A 17,899-nucleotide genomic window follows, 5' to 3' on the forward strand; every position below is an offset into this window, starting at 1 on the left:
CCACAAACCAGCTCCCTATTTCCTGTCTTAGAGTCACTTTTAAAATTAAATTACTTGGCACATTTTTTACCCTTTCGTTTGAGGAAATTGCCATCGTGAATTTGTTTTTTAAAGTACTCCTCTAGCAAGACAGCCAGATGTGTTAGCATCTACGTACACTATCTCTCCGCTTGAGAAAAACTGGGAGAAACTGCAGAGGTTTTCTGCAGAGGAGAAAACTGTGATCACGCCTGTGCTGTTTAGATGAATGTAAGGTTGGAGATCATTTCTTGACAGGAAAGATTATAAGGTCATGATGTCAGAACGTGAGCATGAGGGCAGATTATTCTTTGAAAATGGAGGAAGTCTTTGACCAGGTTTTCGTTAGGGGAAAGTTCCCATCACTCCTTCTTTGAGCACCTTGTTGTGTGTGCGTGTGTGCTCAGTTGTGCTCGACTCTTTGAGACCCCGTATGGCGGACGGTAGCCCGGCATAATCCTCTTTCCCAGGCAAGAATACTGGAGTCGGTTGCCCTTTCCTACTCCAGGGGATCTTCTTGACTCAGAGATCAAACTCATGTCTCCTGAGTCTCCTGCATTGGCAGGCAGATTCTTTACCACTGAGCCACCTGGAGTAGTTTTATTTTGTGAGTTTTACATCTCAAAGATGTTAAAGAATAAGAATCTATTAAAAATAAGCATTTCCCTTGATTAAACAAAATTTTTGATGCTTCAGTTATTGAAAGAGTTCAACACAATTCCTTTTTTAAACTGAATTAAATTCAAAATCCAGCTACTGAGCTCTTGCTATTACCTAGCCCATGCTAGAAACTTTATAAACGTTAACTCATTTCATTCTAACAATGGCTCTGTAACCTACAGATATATTTATCCCAACTTTAGGGATGATGTCTACAAGTTGACCATCTCTAAAATCTTTGGATGGCTTGGACTCCAAAAGCTTGGGTCACTGTCAATTTTTGATGATTTGTCTTACCACATAGAATTGGTATTCTTGTTCTGGAAAAAGTAATCTTAATCCAGTTGCTCCAATATTTAGACTATATGGATCTTGAAATTCTCACCTAAAGAAAATGGTAAAATATTAAAGGAAAGAGTAGGAAGGAGGGGATAATAGTGGTTAGTGTTTAAAAACATTCTAGAACAAGAAGTAGGGTGATGAACACATTAGAAAAAGAAAATATTGAACCTTTACCAAGGTACTTTGTTTCACCTTTTTTTTTTTTTTGAAAAGTCCATTCATAAAACTTTTATTCCACTTACATGAACTTAATACATGTGTTCTTAACAATTATGCTTGGATTGTTCATGAAAATCTCATAAGACATTAAACAAAGCTCACCATCATCTCAAGTTATTTCCCTGTTAACTGTTTTTTACAGCACATGCATGTTAGGCAAAAAAAAAAAAAAAAAATCACAAAAGCAAAAAAAAAAATCACAAAAGCAAAAAAAAAAAAACAACTAAAAAAAGTTAAATACATCGGTTTTTGTTTTACTGCTGTGCTTGATACACATGAAGTAATGAATATCAAGCAATTCATTTTTACTGCATCTTTGCTTGTGCATTTGTTCTTAGGTTGCCTAAAACATTTAAATACAAATAAAATGAGGGTAGCAAAAATAATGAAAGCAAACAGCAGGTAACTTTACAAATAATGGAATGTGAACCGTTTCTGCCCTTATCCAGAGTAAATTGGGTCACAACTAAAGCAACACTTCTGTAGCTGCAGTCAACGGTGTGCACACTGAGTCAGTATTCCACAGATAACACATGGTTTAACATGCAATATCCATGGGATATCCATTTCTACTACAGCTTTGTAAATGCTCCAAACCTAAAAAGTACCCACAACTACACCTGTGATTGGAACCAATTATCCCTTTTACTCCCCACCAGGACATACCAATATGCAGGCAATTTTCTTTGCTTAGACATGGAAGCAGTTTTAACACTGGCCCTCGTGAAGCCACAATGTGCCAAAAGTACTATGCCAAACATGTATAACTTGTATAAAAATCCCACATCCCCATATTAGCCACCTCAAGATGAAAACAGATAACTCCCTAAATGTTAACTGGCTCTACTCCCCTAATATTAAACATAAAAACCACATGGGAAATATAGAAATTCAAATAGAGGTAACATAAACCTGTCATAAATCGTAAACAAAAAACTATTTGTGGGACAGCATGGATGACAAATGGTCTACTCTGTAAATTTTAGAATGAGGCAGACAAAAGGTGGAAGGCAGGTTAATTTTCCCCTCCTTATCCTGCTTCAGCTTCATCTCCTTGGGTATCCAATGTCCACAATGTCAAGTTATCTCTCAGTAACTGCATTATTAGCGTGCTGTCTTTGTATGACTCTTCACTTAATGTATCAAGTTCAGCAATGGCTTCATCAAATGCTGTCTTTGCAAGAGAGCAGGCTTTCTCAGGGGAGTTCAGAATCTCATAATAGAACACAGAGAAGTTAAGGGCCAGACCCAGTCTGATAGGATGTGTTGGTTGCATTTCCTTTTTGCTGATTTCAAAAGCTTCTTGGTATGCTTGCTGTGACTGATCCACAATCCCTTTCTTGTCATCACCAGCCACAACTTCAGCCAAGTAGCGGTAGCAGTCTCCTTTCATTTTCAAATAGAAGTCTTTGCCCTCTGCTTGTGAAGCGTTGGGGATCAAAAACTTTTCCAAAAGAGACAGTACATCATTGCAGATATCTCTTAGCTCAGTATCTATTTTCTCTCTGTATTCTCGAGACATCTGTTGTTTTTTCTCAGCACCTTCCGTCTTTTGCTCAATACTGGAGACGACCCTCCAAGATGACCTACGGGCTCCTACAACATTTTTATAAGCAACTGAGAGAAGACTCCTCTCCTCATTGGATAATTCAATTCCTTGCTCAGTTACAGACTTCATGCAGGCTGCCATGTCGTCATATCGCTCAGCCTGCTCAGCCAGTTTGGCCTTCTGTACCAGCTCGTTTTTATCCATGACTGGATGTTCTGTGTCCAAAGTAGGTGGCGACGGACGGGTGGGGCTCAGCAGTCTCTGCTGTTTCACCATTTTGAGAGGCAAAAATACCTTACATAAAGGAACCAATATCTGTTTCCTAGCCAGTTTTTTTACTTTTATCCTTCCTTTTTAAAATTTTATTTATTTTTTATTGAAGGATAATTGATTTACAGAACTTTGTTGTTTTCTGTCAAACCTCAACATGAATCATCCATAGATATACATATATCCCCTCCCTTTCGAACCTCCCTCCCATCTACCTCCCCATCCTACCCCTCTAGGTTGACACAGAGACCCTGTTTGAGTTTCCTAAGCCACACAGCAAATTCCCATTGGCTATCTATTTCGCACATGATAGTGTAAATTTCTATGTTACTCTTTCCATATATCTCACCCTCGCCTCCCCTCTCTCCATGTCCATAAGTCTATTCTCTATGTCTGTTTCATCATTGTTGCCCTGTAAATAAATTCTTCACTATCATTTTTCTAGATTCCATATATATGCATTCAGTTCAGTCACTCAGTTGTGTCCAACTCTTTGCGACCCCATGAACTGCAGTACGCCAGGCCTCCCTGTCCATCACCAACTCCCAGAATCCACCCAAACCCATGTCCATTGTGTCGGTGATGCCATCCAACCATCTCATCCTCTGTCATCCCCTTCTCCTCCTGCCCTCAATCTTTCCCAGCATCAGAGTCTTTTCAAATGAGTCAGCTCTCTGTATCAGGTGGCCAAAGTGTTGGAGTTTCAGCTTCAACATCAGTCCCTCCAATGAACACCCAGGACTGATCTCCTTTAGGATGGACTGGTTGGATCTCCTTGCAGTCCAAGGGACTCTCAAGAGTCTTTTCCAACACCACAGTTCAAAAGCATCAATTCTTCTGCACTCAGCTTTCTTTGTAGTCCAACTCACATCCATACATGACCACTGGAAAAACCATAGCCTTGACTAGACGGACCTTTGTTGGAAAAGTAATGTCTCTGCTTTTTAATTACTGTCTAGGTTGGTCATAACTTTCCTTCCAAGGAGCAAGCATCTTTTAATTTCATGGCTGCAGTCACCATCTTCACTGATTTTGGAGCCCCCAAAAATAAAGTCTGACACTGTTTCCCCATCTATTTGCCATGAAGTGATGGGACCAGATGCCATGATCTTAGTTTTCTGAATGTTGAGCTTTAAGCCAACTTTTTCACTCTCTTCTTTCACTTTCATCACGAGGCTCTTTAGTTCTTCTTCACTTTTCTGCCATGAGGGTGGTGTCATCTGCATATCTGAGGTTATTGATATTTCTCCCAGCAATCTTGATTCCAGCTTGTGCTCCTCCAGCCCAGCATTTCTCATCATGTACTCTGCATATAAGTTAAATAAGCAGGGTGACAATATACAGCCTTGACATACTCCTTTGGAACCAGTCTGTTGTTCCATGTCCAGTTCCAACTATTGCTTCCTGACCTGTATAGAGGTTTCTCAAGAGGCAGGTCAGGTGGTCTGGTATTCCCATCTCTTTCAGAATTTGCCACAGTTTATTGTGATCCACACAGTCAAAGGCTTTGGCATAGCCAATAAAGCACAAATAGATGTTTTTCTGGACTCTCTTGCTTTTTTGATGATCCAGCGTATGTTGACAATTTGATCTCTGGTTCCTCTGCCTTTTCTAAAACCAGCTTGAACATCTGGAAGTTCACAGTTCACATATTACTGAAGCTTGGCTTGGAGAATTTTGAGCATTACTTTACTAACTTGTGAGATGAGTGCAATTGTGCGGTAGTTTGAGCATTCTTTGGCATTGCCTTTCTTTGGGATTGGAATGAAAACTGACCTGTTCCAGTTCTGTGGCCACTGCTGAGTTTTCCAAATTTGCTGGCATATTGAGTGCAGCACATTCACAGCATGATCTTTTAGAATACGAAATAGCTCAACTGGAATTCGATTGCCTCCGCTAGCTTTGTTTGTAGTGATGCTACCTAAGGCCCACTTGACTTCACATTCCAGGATGTCCTGCTCTAGATGAGTGATCACACCTTCTTGATTATCTGGGTCGTGAAGATCTTTTTTGTACATTTCTTCTGTGTATTCATGCCATCTCTTCTTAATATCTTCTGCTTCTGTTGGGTCCATACCATTTCTGTCCTTCATTGAGCCCATCTTTGCCAAGGGATGTTCCCTTGGTATCTCTCATTTTCTTGAAGAGATCTCTACTCTTTCCCATTCTATTGTTTTCCTCTATGTCTTTGCATTGATTACTGAGGAAGGCTTTCTTATCTCTCCTTGCTATTGTTTGGAACTCTGCATTCAAATGGGTATATCTTTCCTTTTCTCGTTTGCATTTTGCTTCTCTTCTTTTCACAGCTATTTGTAAGGCCTCCTCAGACAACCATTTTGCCTTTTTGCATTTTTTTCCTCTTGAGGATGGTCTTAATCCCTGTCTCCTGTACAATGTCATGAACCTCTGTCCATAGTTCATCAGGCACTCTGTCTGTCAGATCTAGTCCCTTAAATCTATTTCTCACTTCCACCGTATAGTCATAAGGGATTTGATTTAGGTTATACCTGAATGGTCTAGTGGTTTTCCCCACTTTCTTTAAGTCTGAATTTGGCAATAAGGAGTTCATGATCTGAGCCACAGTCAGCTCCCAGTCTTGTTTTTGCTGGCTGTATAGAGCTTCTCCATCTTTGGCTGCAAAGGATATAATCCATCTGATTTCGGTGTTGACCATCTGGTGACGTCCATGTGTAGAGTGTTCTCCTGTGTTGTTGGAAGAGGGTGTTTCCTATGACCAGTGCATTCTCTGGGCAGAACTCTGTTAGCCTTTGCCCTACTTCATTCTGTACTCCAAGGCCAAATTTGCCTGTTACTCCAAGTGTATCTTGACTTCCTACTTTGGAATTCCAGTCCCCTATATTGAAAAGGACATCTTTGGGGGGTTAGTTCTAGCAGGTCTTGTAGGTCTTCATAGAACGGTTCAACTTCAGCTTCTTCAGCATTACTGGTGGGGCATAGACTTGGATTACCGTGATATTGAATGGTTTGCCTTGGAAACGAACGGAGATCATTCTGTCGTTTTTGAGACCGCATCCAAGTACTGCATTTTGGACTCTTTTGTTGACTATGATGCATATATATGCATTATATATGCATTAGAATATGATATTTACCTTTCTCTTTCTGACTTACTTCACTGTGTATAATAGGTTCTAGGTTCATCCACCTCATTAGTACTGACTCAAATGTGTTCCTTTTTATGGCTGAGTAATATTCTATTGTGTATATGTACCCACAACTTCTTTATCCATTCATCTGTTGATGGATATCTAGGTTGCTTCCATGTTCTAGCTATTGTAAATAGTGCTGCAGTGAACAATGTCTCTCTTTCAATTTTGGATTCCACAGGGTATATGCCTAGAAGTGGGATTGCTGGGTCATATGGTGGTTTTATTCCTAGTTTTGTAAGGAATCTTCATAGCATCTTCCATAGTGGCTGTTTCAATTTACATTCCCACCAACAGTGCAAAAGACCCCAAAGAGCCGAAGCAGTCTTGAGAAAGAATGGAGCTGGAGGAATCAACCTTCCTAACTTCAGATTATACTACAAATTTACAGTCAACAAGACTGTATGGTACTGGCACAGAAACATAGACCAATGGAACAAGATAGAAGGCCCAGAAATAAACCCATGCACCTATGGGTACCTTATTTTTGACCAAGGAGACAAGAATATACTGTGGGGCAAAGACAACCTCTTCAGTAAATGATGCTGGGAAAACTGGATAGCTACATGTAAAAGAATGAAATTAGAACACTTTCTAACACCATCAGTTCAGTTCAGTTCAGTCGCTCAGTCGTGTCCAACTCTTTGCGACCCCGTGAATCACAGCACGCCAGGCCTCCCTGTCCATCACCGACTCCTGGAGTTCACTCAGACTCGCGTCCATCGAGTCCGTGATGCCATCGAGCCATCTCATCCTCGGTCGTCCCCTTCTCCTGCCCCCAATCCCTCCCAGCATCAGGGTCTTTTCCAGTGAGTCAACTCTTTGCATGAGGTGGCCAAAGTACTGGAGTTTCAGCTTAAGCATCATTCCCTCCAAAGAAATCCCAGGGTTGATCTCCTTCAGAATGGACTGGTTGGATCTCCTTGCAATCCAAGGGACTCTCAAGACACCATACACAAAGATAAACTCAAAATGGATTAAAGACCTAAATGTAAGACCAGAAACTATAAAAGTCTTAGAGGAAAACATAGGCAAAACACTTGATGACATAAAATCAAAGCAAGATCCTCTATGACCCACCTCCTAGAGTAACAGAAATAAAAACAAAAGTAAACAGGTGGGACTTGTTTAAATTTAAAATCTTTTGCACAACAAAGGAAACTATAAGCAAGGTGAAAAGACAACCTTCAGAATGGGAGAAAATAATATCCTTCTTTTTTTTAAGTGCTCAGATTTTTGTCTTTTTGCTCTTTAATCAGTTCAGTGACTCAGTCATGTCTGATTCTTTGAGACCCCATGGACTGAAGCATACCAGTCTCCCCTGGCCATCACCAACTCCCAGAGCTTGCTCAGTCTCATATCCATTGAGTCAGTGATGCCATTAAACCATGTCATTCCGTCATCCCCTTCTCCTCCCACCTTCAATCTTTCCCAGCACTGGGTTCTTTTCCAGTGAGTCAGTTCTTCACATCAAATGGCCAAAGTATTAGAGTTTCATCTTCAGCATCAGTCCTTCCAATGAACACTCAGGACTGCTCTCCTTTAGGATGGACTGGTTGGATCTCCTTGCAGTCCAAGGGACTCTCAAGAGTCTTCTCCAACACCACAGTTCAAAAGCACCAGTTATTTTTCTCTAGTTGCAGTGAGCAGGGGCTACTCTTCAGTTTTGGTATATGGGTTTCTCACTGCAGTGTCTTCTCTTGTTGCAGAGCATAGGCTCTAGAGCACATGGGCCCAATAGGTGCAGGTCCTGGGCTCTAGAGCACAGTTTCAATAGTTGTGGTGCTTGGGCCCAGTTGTTCCACAGCATGTGGAATCTTCTCGGACCAGGGATTGAACCTGAGTCTCCTGCATTGGCAGGTGGGTTCTTTACCACTGAACCATCAGGGAGGCCCTTTGTTTTAGTGTAATAAAGCACAGGTGCAAAAACTGAAGGAAGGAACTGGCTGGCTTCATGATCATTTCTTCCATCATCATTAACTCCACTCGGTACTCTGTTCTTTACTTCTTCCTTTCCAATAACTCACTTCTTTCTTTTCAATAAATCACTAAAGCTAAGATTTAAAAGCACTTTGCCACATCCTGATACACTACAGTAGTTTAATTCTCATATCAGTCTAACCCAAATTGGTTTCTCATGAGCAGAGCTCAGCTGCCACTAACTTTCCCACTGTGTTCAACAAATGGAAATTTTCAGTAAAACCTGTAGTATCATTTATCTCCACTGTGGAAATATTAAGCAAGCTTGAATGTAGTGATTTCTTTAATATTTTAAATCATAACATAATTATTAGGATAGTGAATATTTCAGAGTTTTCCTGAATGTGAGGTTGGATTGAAAAGGGAGTGATCATTTAAAATCTGATCATCAGGTCTCTCGTAGACATTGGTCCATTTTGATTCATATTGCCTGGACATGTTAAGATACTACTTACCTTCTTCTTAGTGCTGTTATTTTAAAGAGTTGGCCCTCTTTGATGTTTAATGGGTTTATTTTAAATGGGTTTCTGTTTTCAGCTTCATTGAATAGACAATGACAGTTCCCTTGTTTGTGTCACATTTTATATTTTTCAGAGAACTTTGATAGTGTTATCTATTTAATTCTTATTAAAACAGCAAACACTTGTTGCACACTGTGATAGGTATTGTAGTCCAGCTTTTTGAGAGGTTGGGGGAGTAACTATAAGGGCACATCTTGAGTAATGTGTTATGAGTGTTAATAAATGTATGTATATAGCACTACATGGACAGTGGGTACCTAATTATTAATTATATTATTCTCTGATAGCATATCACATTAGAACATTAGATTTTAATTTGCTATATTGAATCAATTAGCTTCTCCAAATCAGTTGCAATAGAAAAAATATCTTATTCATCTGTGCATTCCCAGCATCAAACATAGGGCTTTGAACATGCTAGCCAATTACTTTTTATGAATGACTGAATAAAATGAGTATAGGTATATAAAGATAGATTCATTTTATAATTATAAATGTGTATAGATATATAGATATTTATGTTTACATATACTATGTATAAAGTATATTTAACATAACATATGTATGTTTGAATTCAGAATTCCAGGAAAGAGAATGTTTCATGTAACAATTGAGAAACAAATTGTTTTCTGGTCAACAGAAGTACTGTTTTTCTGTTAACACAAAGCCAGTACATAATAGGTGGCATGTTAGGTTTTGGGCTTCCCTGGTGGCTTGGATGGTAAAGAATCTGCCTGCAATGTGGGAGACCCAGGTTCAGGAAGATCCCCTAGAGAAGGGCATGACAACCCACTCCAGTATTCTTGCCTGGAGCATCTCATGGGCAGAGGAGCCTGGGGGGCTACAGTCTATGGGGTTGCACAGAGTCTAACATGACTGAAGAGCCTTGGCATACACGCACATGTTAGTTTCCAACTCTGTACATTAATGCAGTTGTGATGGTTAAGGTCAGACTCTTGAGAAAGATCAAATTCCCAAATTTCCTTTCATTTTAAGAAGTGAGATCCTTCAAGTGTCTCGTTCTTGCTCTTCCTTCCCAACATGACTAAAATTCATGTCTCACTTAGGAGACCATTTTGTCTTCTATCTTTAGTTAGTACATATTTCTGCTTGTTAATTATGTGCCACACACGTGTTTTACATGTATTTTCTTCAACTGCTTGCTTCTTCAGCTTCAGCTGCCTGCTGACTACCACCCTGACTATATTTGATTGCCTATTTGGGGGTTGGGGGTAAAGAAGAGTTTTACTGACATGAAGAGGAAAATATCAACTCAGAACCTTACCTGTAAGTTGCATAGAAAATACCCAATCAGATCTCTGGCAGGAATTCATTCCTTCCCTTTGTTCTTTGATATATCATATTTGGAGAAATATTGGGTGTTTTGGAATTTTACTTAAACATATACTGAATGTAAGATAAGAATACTGTTTATTTTTGTAAAGACTCTCCGGAAAGAAATCTTTTGTTCTATGCCCTTTTGTCTAGTTAGGTAGACGAATACATTTCAACACCAACTTTATTTATGGCAAATCAGTTTAGCTGCAGTGTTTGCTTTCTTTCTATCCCTCTGGCTCTGGCGGTGGGTTTCTAACCCCATACCTGTGGGCCTTCTTTGTTCAGAAATGGGGATCTAATGTGGGCTTTAACATGGGGCCGGTGAGGAGCCTCATGCCATCTCAGAGTGGAACCTCTTTGTTGGCTCTACTAGAATGAGCGTTAGCTATTTTCCTCTTGTTTTCCTTGGGCTGGGTGCCCTACGGGGACATGATATCAGCTGCTGACTTCCTTGACCCCACTAACTGCCTCTAGTGAACATCCTTGCTAACTGCCTGCTCTGTGCCTGCCCGGATAGACACGTGCTCTCTAGTCCTCGGGAGTCTACATTGTCTTCCTGTCCTTTCTCCTTTAGCCAAATGTTTTGTTTCAGCCCCATTTCCTAGACTCGTGTATCATTTCTTAGAACAGCCATCCTCTGGCCACGGTGACCTCCTGTATGGATCTCTAACGCCTCCCAGACCCTGAAAGTTTCCATTTTTTATTCCGGTTTGTCCAACTGTCCCGCTCAGTTTTAAGACAGTAATAGAAACCCAGATGTGCTGCTTTGTTAGAAAAAGAGAGGGTCAGCAAGCTTTTTCAGGATCAGCAAAATGATGACTTATTCAAGACCCTTTTAACTGTATTTAGAAAAACTTCTCTGGACATTTCATTCAGAAGTCATTAAGGCCAGGAAATTAGGATCCTGGGACAAAATCTCAGAAAGATTCCCTACAGCCCTTGTTTATTACCAAATTCTCCCTTCATTGTATACATTCCTTGGCTGATAGCTGAAACTGGGAAAGAGGAGGAAGGTGGTCGTAACACCTAACCTCTTGTTTGCTATTGGTTTGTATACTTTGCTGCATGCCCTGTGCAGACTAGCACCATCCTTGATATGCTGAGGATGTCAGTCAAAGTCCCAACAGGAAACAAAGGCACATTCAAAGGGGCTTATTAGGGGAGTTTAACAAAGAGGCTATTTATAAGGATGTAGGCAGGTTTAAGGGAAACCAAAAGAGGATGGTGAAATATCCCCAGGGAATCTTAGCAACAGCTAGGAATCTTTACCAGTGATAGGCTTGTAGGGGTAGAGGAAGAAAAAGCTACCAGCAGTCTGAGAGAGGGATGCACCTAGTATGGTGTGGGTTCTGGACTTCTCCTGAGGAAAGAAGCTGCTGCCAACCCTTGGTCACACAAGGAGGGCCTCTGACCTCACTCTGCTTCCTTCTCCCATCCTCCCATCCTCATGTCTCCAACCCATCTCTTGTAAGCATCTCCTCATATGTGAATCCAATCAAAAGGCAGAGGGGCAAAGGAGCTGGAATGATGCAAAGAGTGTAAGTCAAACTCTCAGGGGACAGAGAAGGTTGGGGAGGGCAGAAAGTGTATCTGGAGGGCTGGTGCTGAAGATACTGGCACACTGAGTCACTGATCTCAGCTGAGGTTGCCTCTTTATATCATAGGAGGGTTTCACGTGGTAAGTCAAATATGTCACTGAACTCTCTCTTAGAAGCTTATGTAGTCATTTCCCCTCTGTGGATAGCTATTTTTATAAGTAGTCAAATAGTATGGTTGGTAGAAGATGCCCTGTGGTCTTAGGGTCTCCGTGGGGCTTTGGCTTCCAGATTTGCCCGATAGCTCTTCAGCCTCCCATGTCTTGTGGAGGTTGCTCCCCTGGTAGGCACAGTGGTGACGAAACTGCATTTTTCTCTGATGGCTTTTTAAATTGTATTCCTTTCAGCAATGGACGTTAAACCGCAAACCAAACTCTTCTTCTCCTTATCCTAGAGATCAACCTTTTTAGTGAGACATGTCCTGTAATTATCGGAAGTCTTAGAGGGATTTTTCCCTTCTCTTCCCTCCCCTGCTCCCAATTTATGGAGAATTTGAATACAGGGTTATTTGGTCTTGGGAGAGAGAAGCAGGTTTTCTGGATGGGAACTGAGGTGTTGCTGTGCAGCTTTATGATTCAGCATTACTTCTAGAGATTTTTTCCTCCTAGATTCAGATATTCTAGAGATAGTGCAGTGAGCTCATATACACTAGATCCAAAAGGGGATGAGAAATGTACCATGAGCTCCGGACACAGGCTCTAAAATGGGGATCAGCGTTGAAAGCAAAGGCTGTCACTCTTTTTTAAACGCATAAAATTTTAAAACTCTATGTCAAGAGGGAGTTTTAAAATTTCCCTAAAAGGAGAGGTTTGGAGATGGTGTCCTGTCCTTTACACCGTGACAGTCTCTCATCACAGCTGTTCTAAAGGAGCTATAGCAGGTCTGCCTGGTGCTCCTGCAGACCCCTGCTTCAGAGGGGAAGCCTGAGCTGGGTGATCACCCAGTCTCATGCCGAGACACACCTGACGAGCCTCAGAAAGAGCACAATTAAACCACAGAGGCAGGTTAGCACCAGTGCCAACCTCTTGACAGAGGCCCTGCAGAGAAATGTTTTGTAGCCTGCTTTCTGCCTCCTTTGGAGAGCTGAGAGCTTACAACGTGTAAAGTTCTCACTCCAGGTAAACCTTGGAGTTCTACATTGCGTGCTAAGCAGCAGGTTTCCTACAGCTCTGACAGCGAATGTCTTTTGCACTCTTGGTCTATGGAGTTTGGTGTTGATTTTTCTTGGGATTAGGGTGACTGACTCATCTTGGTTTACCTGGGATTTTCCTGGATTTAGCACTGGAAGTCTGGTGTACTGGAAATCTCTGTACTCAGTCACGCACTTTGGAATCTAACAACCGTGCGCTGTGTAGGGAGGTCGCGACTCAGTTGAAAGTCCAAAACATCTGCTTCTCTCTCTCAAGATCAAATAACCCTGTTTTCAGATTCTCTGTAAGTTGAGGGAGTGGTGAGGGACGAGAAGGGAGAGACCCCCTCTAAGTCTTCCTCTAATTACAGGACATGCCTCATGAAGGAGGTTGATCTCTAGGGTAAGACAGTGGAGGAGAGGAGTTTGGTTTGTGGTCTGAGGTCCACAGCTGAGCCTGTGGACATGACATATCTGAAAGGCAGAGCCCACAGAATCAGGTCTCCACTAGGAGTGTGACTGCATTATCACACCCTTCTTCACCAGGTTCCCAGGGATCTGTGAACTGGAAGTACTCATTCCTGTCTCACAGAGCCCTTTGGGTGGTTGTGGTTGAGCTGAGGTTCAAGTGCAGTAATGCATGTTAAAGCTTTTAGTAGTTTATGAAGCACTCTGCAGACATAGTTACTTTGGTTACATCATACTTTCTTCACTGATAGTCCCTGACTCTGAGCACAAGTGGACCTCTCAACTTTCTGGGAAAGAAAAGGGTCTAATAAATATTATTAACTTAATATGTCTATTAATATTTAATACATTTATTAATAATTTATTAAAAACATATTGTCTCTCCTAGTCCACTGAACATCGTGCTAAGTACTTTATATACATCCATTGCTTTTAATCCTAAAAATTCTATGAAATAGTTATTATTATTCCCTGTGGCCCCTAGAATCATGTTCTTCATACAAGAGTCCTGTTCTCTTTTGATGTAGACTCAGGGATAATGAAAGCAGAAGATCCAGTATAAAGCATCAGAGCTGGCTCCCAGAATGGGCCAGCTATTTTACATATCAGCATAAAATCCTATATGCAGACATGTAGCTGGTCAACCCTTGAAGGTCAGGTGATGTTCAACCTACCCTCCTACCCTCGGTAGTCCTGCTCAGACCTTGAGGTCTGCAGGTTTAAGATGGCAACAGTGGTAAAGAATCCACCTACCGATGTAGGAGATGCAAGAGATGCAGGTTTGATCCCTGGGTTAGGAAGATCCTCTGGAGGAGGGTATGGCAACCCACTCCAGTATTCTTGCCTGGAAAATTCCATGGACAGAGGAGTCTGGTGAGGTAACAGTCCATGGGGTCACAAAGAGTTGGACATGACTGAGAGACGGAGCATAGCACAAGGGTTGAGGTGAGCCATTTGACACAGTCCAGCATTCTGAAAGACATAGGAGTATGGGCTCAACTCTGCTGTAATATATACATTGGAAGGTTGTATATTTTTCCTTGGTTATTAAAAGAGTTTGCAGGTAGTGTCAACAAAATTGTACAGACATGATAATTTTAAAAATACATATTTTATGTATAACCTATCATTTTATTATATTTTCATTCAATTTTTACTTATGATCAAATTTAAAACTTTATCCAAGTATGCATCTTTACTTTTCATTGGGCTTATATATTTTTTTAAAATGCAGATATAAGTTCACTTCTTACCAACTCAGCCTTCACCTATTAAATTCATTTGAGTCTGTAGATTATCCATGATACATCTGGTACAACGATTACATCATAATGTTAAACCAGTTTCCACTTATCAGGAGATGTTTTCTCATGGCCCTTGGAACTGATGTCCAAGGCACCAATTTGCTCATAGAAAGAACCTGAAGGGAGATCTTTTACTTGAGGATAGCAGTTAAGTTTGAATTATGTTCTCCAAAGTAGAGTTTTCTCTCCATAAGTCAGATCAAAGTACTCAGAACTTTGAAAGAAACTAATTTTCCATTAATTTAAAGACTCTTGTATATACATTTATATATATTTACTACCTTTCAATGAAAATTTGTAGCCACACAAAGCAGTAAAAAAAAAAATGTTTCTTCCTAAATGATGTTAAAACAACTTCTTAGACAAATGAGTTAAAAGACTGGGCCAAAACTATTTTGAGCTAGTAACAAGGGATGAGACCTTTCAATGTGCTGATTCAAGATTCCCTTTAGGGACTCTGTCAGTGAAAGAAAAGTGAATGGTTAATCATTGTTAAACCAAATACAAGGAGAAAATAATGTCTGGTTAAAGATTATTAGGCTAGCCAGTCAGCTGGGTAGGTAACCCTGGCTTCCCAGAGGTCCTTAATCTTATTTAGCTCTATCAGAAAATTGCTCAAGCATTTTAACAGCAATACCTGTTACATCCCAGAGGAGGCTGTGAATTATATCATGTAAAAAAGTTCTGCCTTAGACCAGGTTTGGGATACTTTTTATTCTCAATGTGAATGTAACTTTTGTATCAAAAGTTCTTATCAGATTTTTGTTCTAGAATAATAATTTTTTCTTAATATTTGATTTAAGGTGGTTAGTCCTTTTGGAATAAAAGTATCAAATATTTCTTACCTTAAAAGAATATTGCAGGATTTAAAAACATGAAAGGGAAATCTGATGCTTGTGGGGAATAGTAAGATTTCATAATGGCTCATCGGTACTAATATAGAGTGCAAATGTGATTTTTTTAAAAAAGCCAATAGTGTCTAGATCTGTCTACTAATTAACGGGCAGTACGTGGTAAACTAGGGCTTCCCTGGTGGTTCAGTGGTAAAGAATCTGCCTGCCAATGCAGGAGACCCAGGTTTGACTCCTGAGTCAGGAAGATCCCCAGAAGAAGGGAATGGCAACCCACTCCAGTATTTTTGCCTGGGAAATCCTGTGGCCAGAGGAGCCTGGTGGGCTACAGTCAGTGGAGTTGCAAGAGAGTCAGATGTCACTGAGCAACTAAACAACAACGTGGTAAACTCAGTATACCACTGAGGGATGGTAATGTCCTTACGATGGGCAGTCCTACGGGACCTCAGATGGTTTCTCCAACAAACGAATTGCGAGGTGAAATTGAGAGAGAGAGAAAGGGGGAACCTATAAAAACCACTCAAAAGACTTAACAAACCAATCAAAACATGTAGACCTTATATAGACCCCAGTTCAAACAAACTCACTATAAAATAAAATTATGATATTCATAAGGAAGTTGACAATTTTAATTCTTACTGGAAATTTAATGATATTAAGGAATTATTATTAATTCTTAAATGTTGATAATGGTATTTAGTTTAAACTGTAATTAACCTTATAGTTTAGAAATACATGGTGAAAAATCTGCAGTTAAATTGATACCATGTCTAGGATTTACTTCAAAATAATACAAAAAGAATATAAGTGGGTGGGAAGATAGGTGAATATAGTCAGCCTGAGTTAACAGTTGTTGTAGCTTGGTAATGAGTACGTGGAAGTTCATCATGCAAGTCTGCCTGCTTTTTGTGTATGTTAGAATTCTCTTTTCATAGGAAGCCTAAATAAAACCATGCTAGAATGATTGGTTCTCAGAGCTGCTGGTACTTTCATTACTACTTTGACCAGACTCCTATTCTAGAGCCCACAGTCAGCGGGGTTCTGTGCACAAAAATGTAGGCTGGAGGGCATTGATGACACTTAGAGTAACATGTGAGGAAGTGATACCATAATATGGTGTCAGTGAAAGCCTTTCTTTTAGAGCATAATGTAACAGAACAAAGATATTATGGCTAGACACAAAGAAATGGTTGTCACTCTGAGCATCGTAGTGAAAGCGTAGCACTCATCACTTAGCCAGAGTTTGGAATTTATTGGTTGTGGATAGAGAGAAGGGAGACAAATGAGAAAGAACATAGTCTCAAATCCTGCTGTGGACAGAACTCTTCTTACTTAGTTTAAAAGGCACCAGGCCTCTTATGGGAAGTAATTAGCATTCCAGTCAAGTGCAGGACTGATGTTACTGAGAGGAGGACCTTGTCTGGAAGGCTGGTTAGCCACCTATCTACTAACAGACAGTGTCAAGCTGACAGTTTTCAAACAGGCTTGTATTTATTCATCGTCCTCTTAGTCTTCTTTCTTCCAACTTCTCCCTTCTTCCTCTTTTGCATCCTTCTCTTTCTCTTTTTTCCTTTTCTTTTTCTTCTTTTCCATAAATGTTTCTCCCAAGAGCAAATTCTTTGGTGTGACTTGTAGCAAGCTTAGAATAAAATGCTGATGTTTCTTGTAATTAATTTGAGAACTGCTTTCTTCAGTTTTTTCATCACATGGAAAGAAGAACCTTGGAGTTTCTAGTCTAGTAGCTCAATGTCGGTAGGTGGAGTCCTGGGAAAGAGGGCAAAGGAAAAGAGCCTGGAGAGAGAAGGGCACAACCAGGGAGAAATTCACCTACCTGACATGCAGCCTGACATTCTTTCCTGAACCGTGTTGTTATTACTGCTCTCCTCTCCAGTCTCAGTAAATGAAACGCTAACCTTGAAGTTACGCAGCCTCCCAACCTGGCTTTATCCTTGCTTCCTCTCATTCTCTTACATCTACATTTGATTCATCAGTAAACCCTGTTGGTAGACCTTCAACACATACCCATAAATGCACCATCACCCTGCTGGGACAATGGTTCCAGCCACCAGCTCTATCCTGGGTGATTCTGATAACTTCCAAATTCGTCATCCAGCTTTCATCGTTGCCTCTTTTAGCCTCTTTCCAACCCAGGAGCCAGATGGTCCTTCTGAAATGTAAGTCAGACTTACTCCTCTACTCCAAAGCCTGCAGCAACCTCCCAGCTCACTCTGTGTAAAAGCAAATGCTGCCATACTGACCCACTGGCCTGCACAGCCGGCTTCCAGCTTCTCTGCTCACGCGTCATCATGGCCCACGTGCATTCTCACTGTGCTGCAGCCACACTGGTCTAGCTGGTCCTCCATCAGAGGCTCTACTGTTCCCCTCTGCTTGGGACGTGTTTCCCCCAGAGCGGGGGGTTGGGGGACATGCCTCTCTCCAACTCTTCCTTCAATACTTTGCTCAGTGTAAAGAACTCTCAGTGAAGCCT

At 40.8% G+C, this 17,899-nt stretch overlaps 1 protein-coding gene across 1 annotated transcript; it reads right to left on the minus strand.

The window, feature by feature from the left end:
* Positions 1-1,213: 1,213 nt before the first annotated feature.
* LOC114115591 (14-3-3 protein zeta/delta-like) lies at positions 1,214-3,323 on the minus strand. The gene has a single exon (XM_042252241.2). It carries the CDS (start codon positions 3,062-3,064, stop codon positions 2,270-2,272), a length of 795 nt encoding a protein of 264 aa, XP_042108175.2. The 5' UTR covers positions 3,065-3,323; the 3' UTR covers positions 1,214-2,269.
* Positions 3,324-17,899: the final 14,576 nt, after the last annotated feature.

Source organism: Ovis aries, chromosome 7, assembly GCF_016772045.2.
Source record: "Ovis aries strain OAR_USU_Benz2616 breed Rambouillet chromosome 7, ARS-UI_Ramb_v3.0, whole genome shotgun sequence".
NCBI lineage: Eukaryota > Metazoa > Chordata > Mammalia > Artiodactyla > Bovidae > Ovis > Ovis aries.

Excerpts from the sequence above, each read along its gene's own strand:
- LOC114115591 (XM_042252241.2), bottom strand. The coding sequence starts at position 3,064 with ATGGTGAAACAGCAGAGACTGCTGAGCCCCACCCGTCCGTCGCCACCT.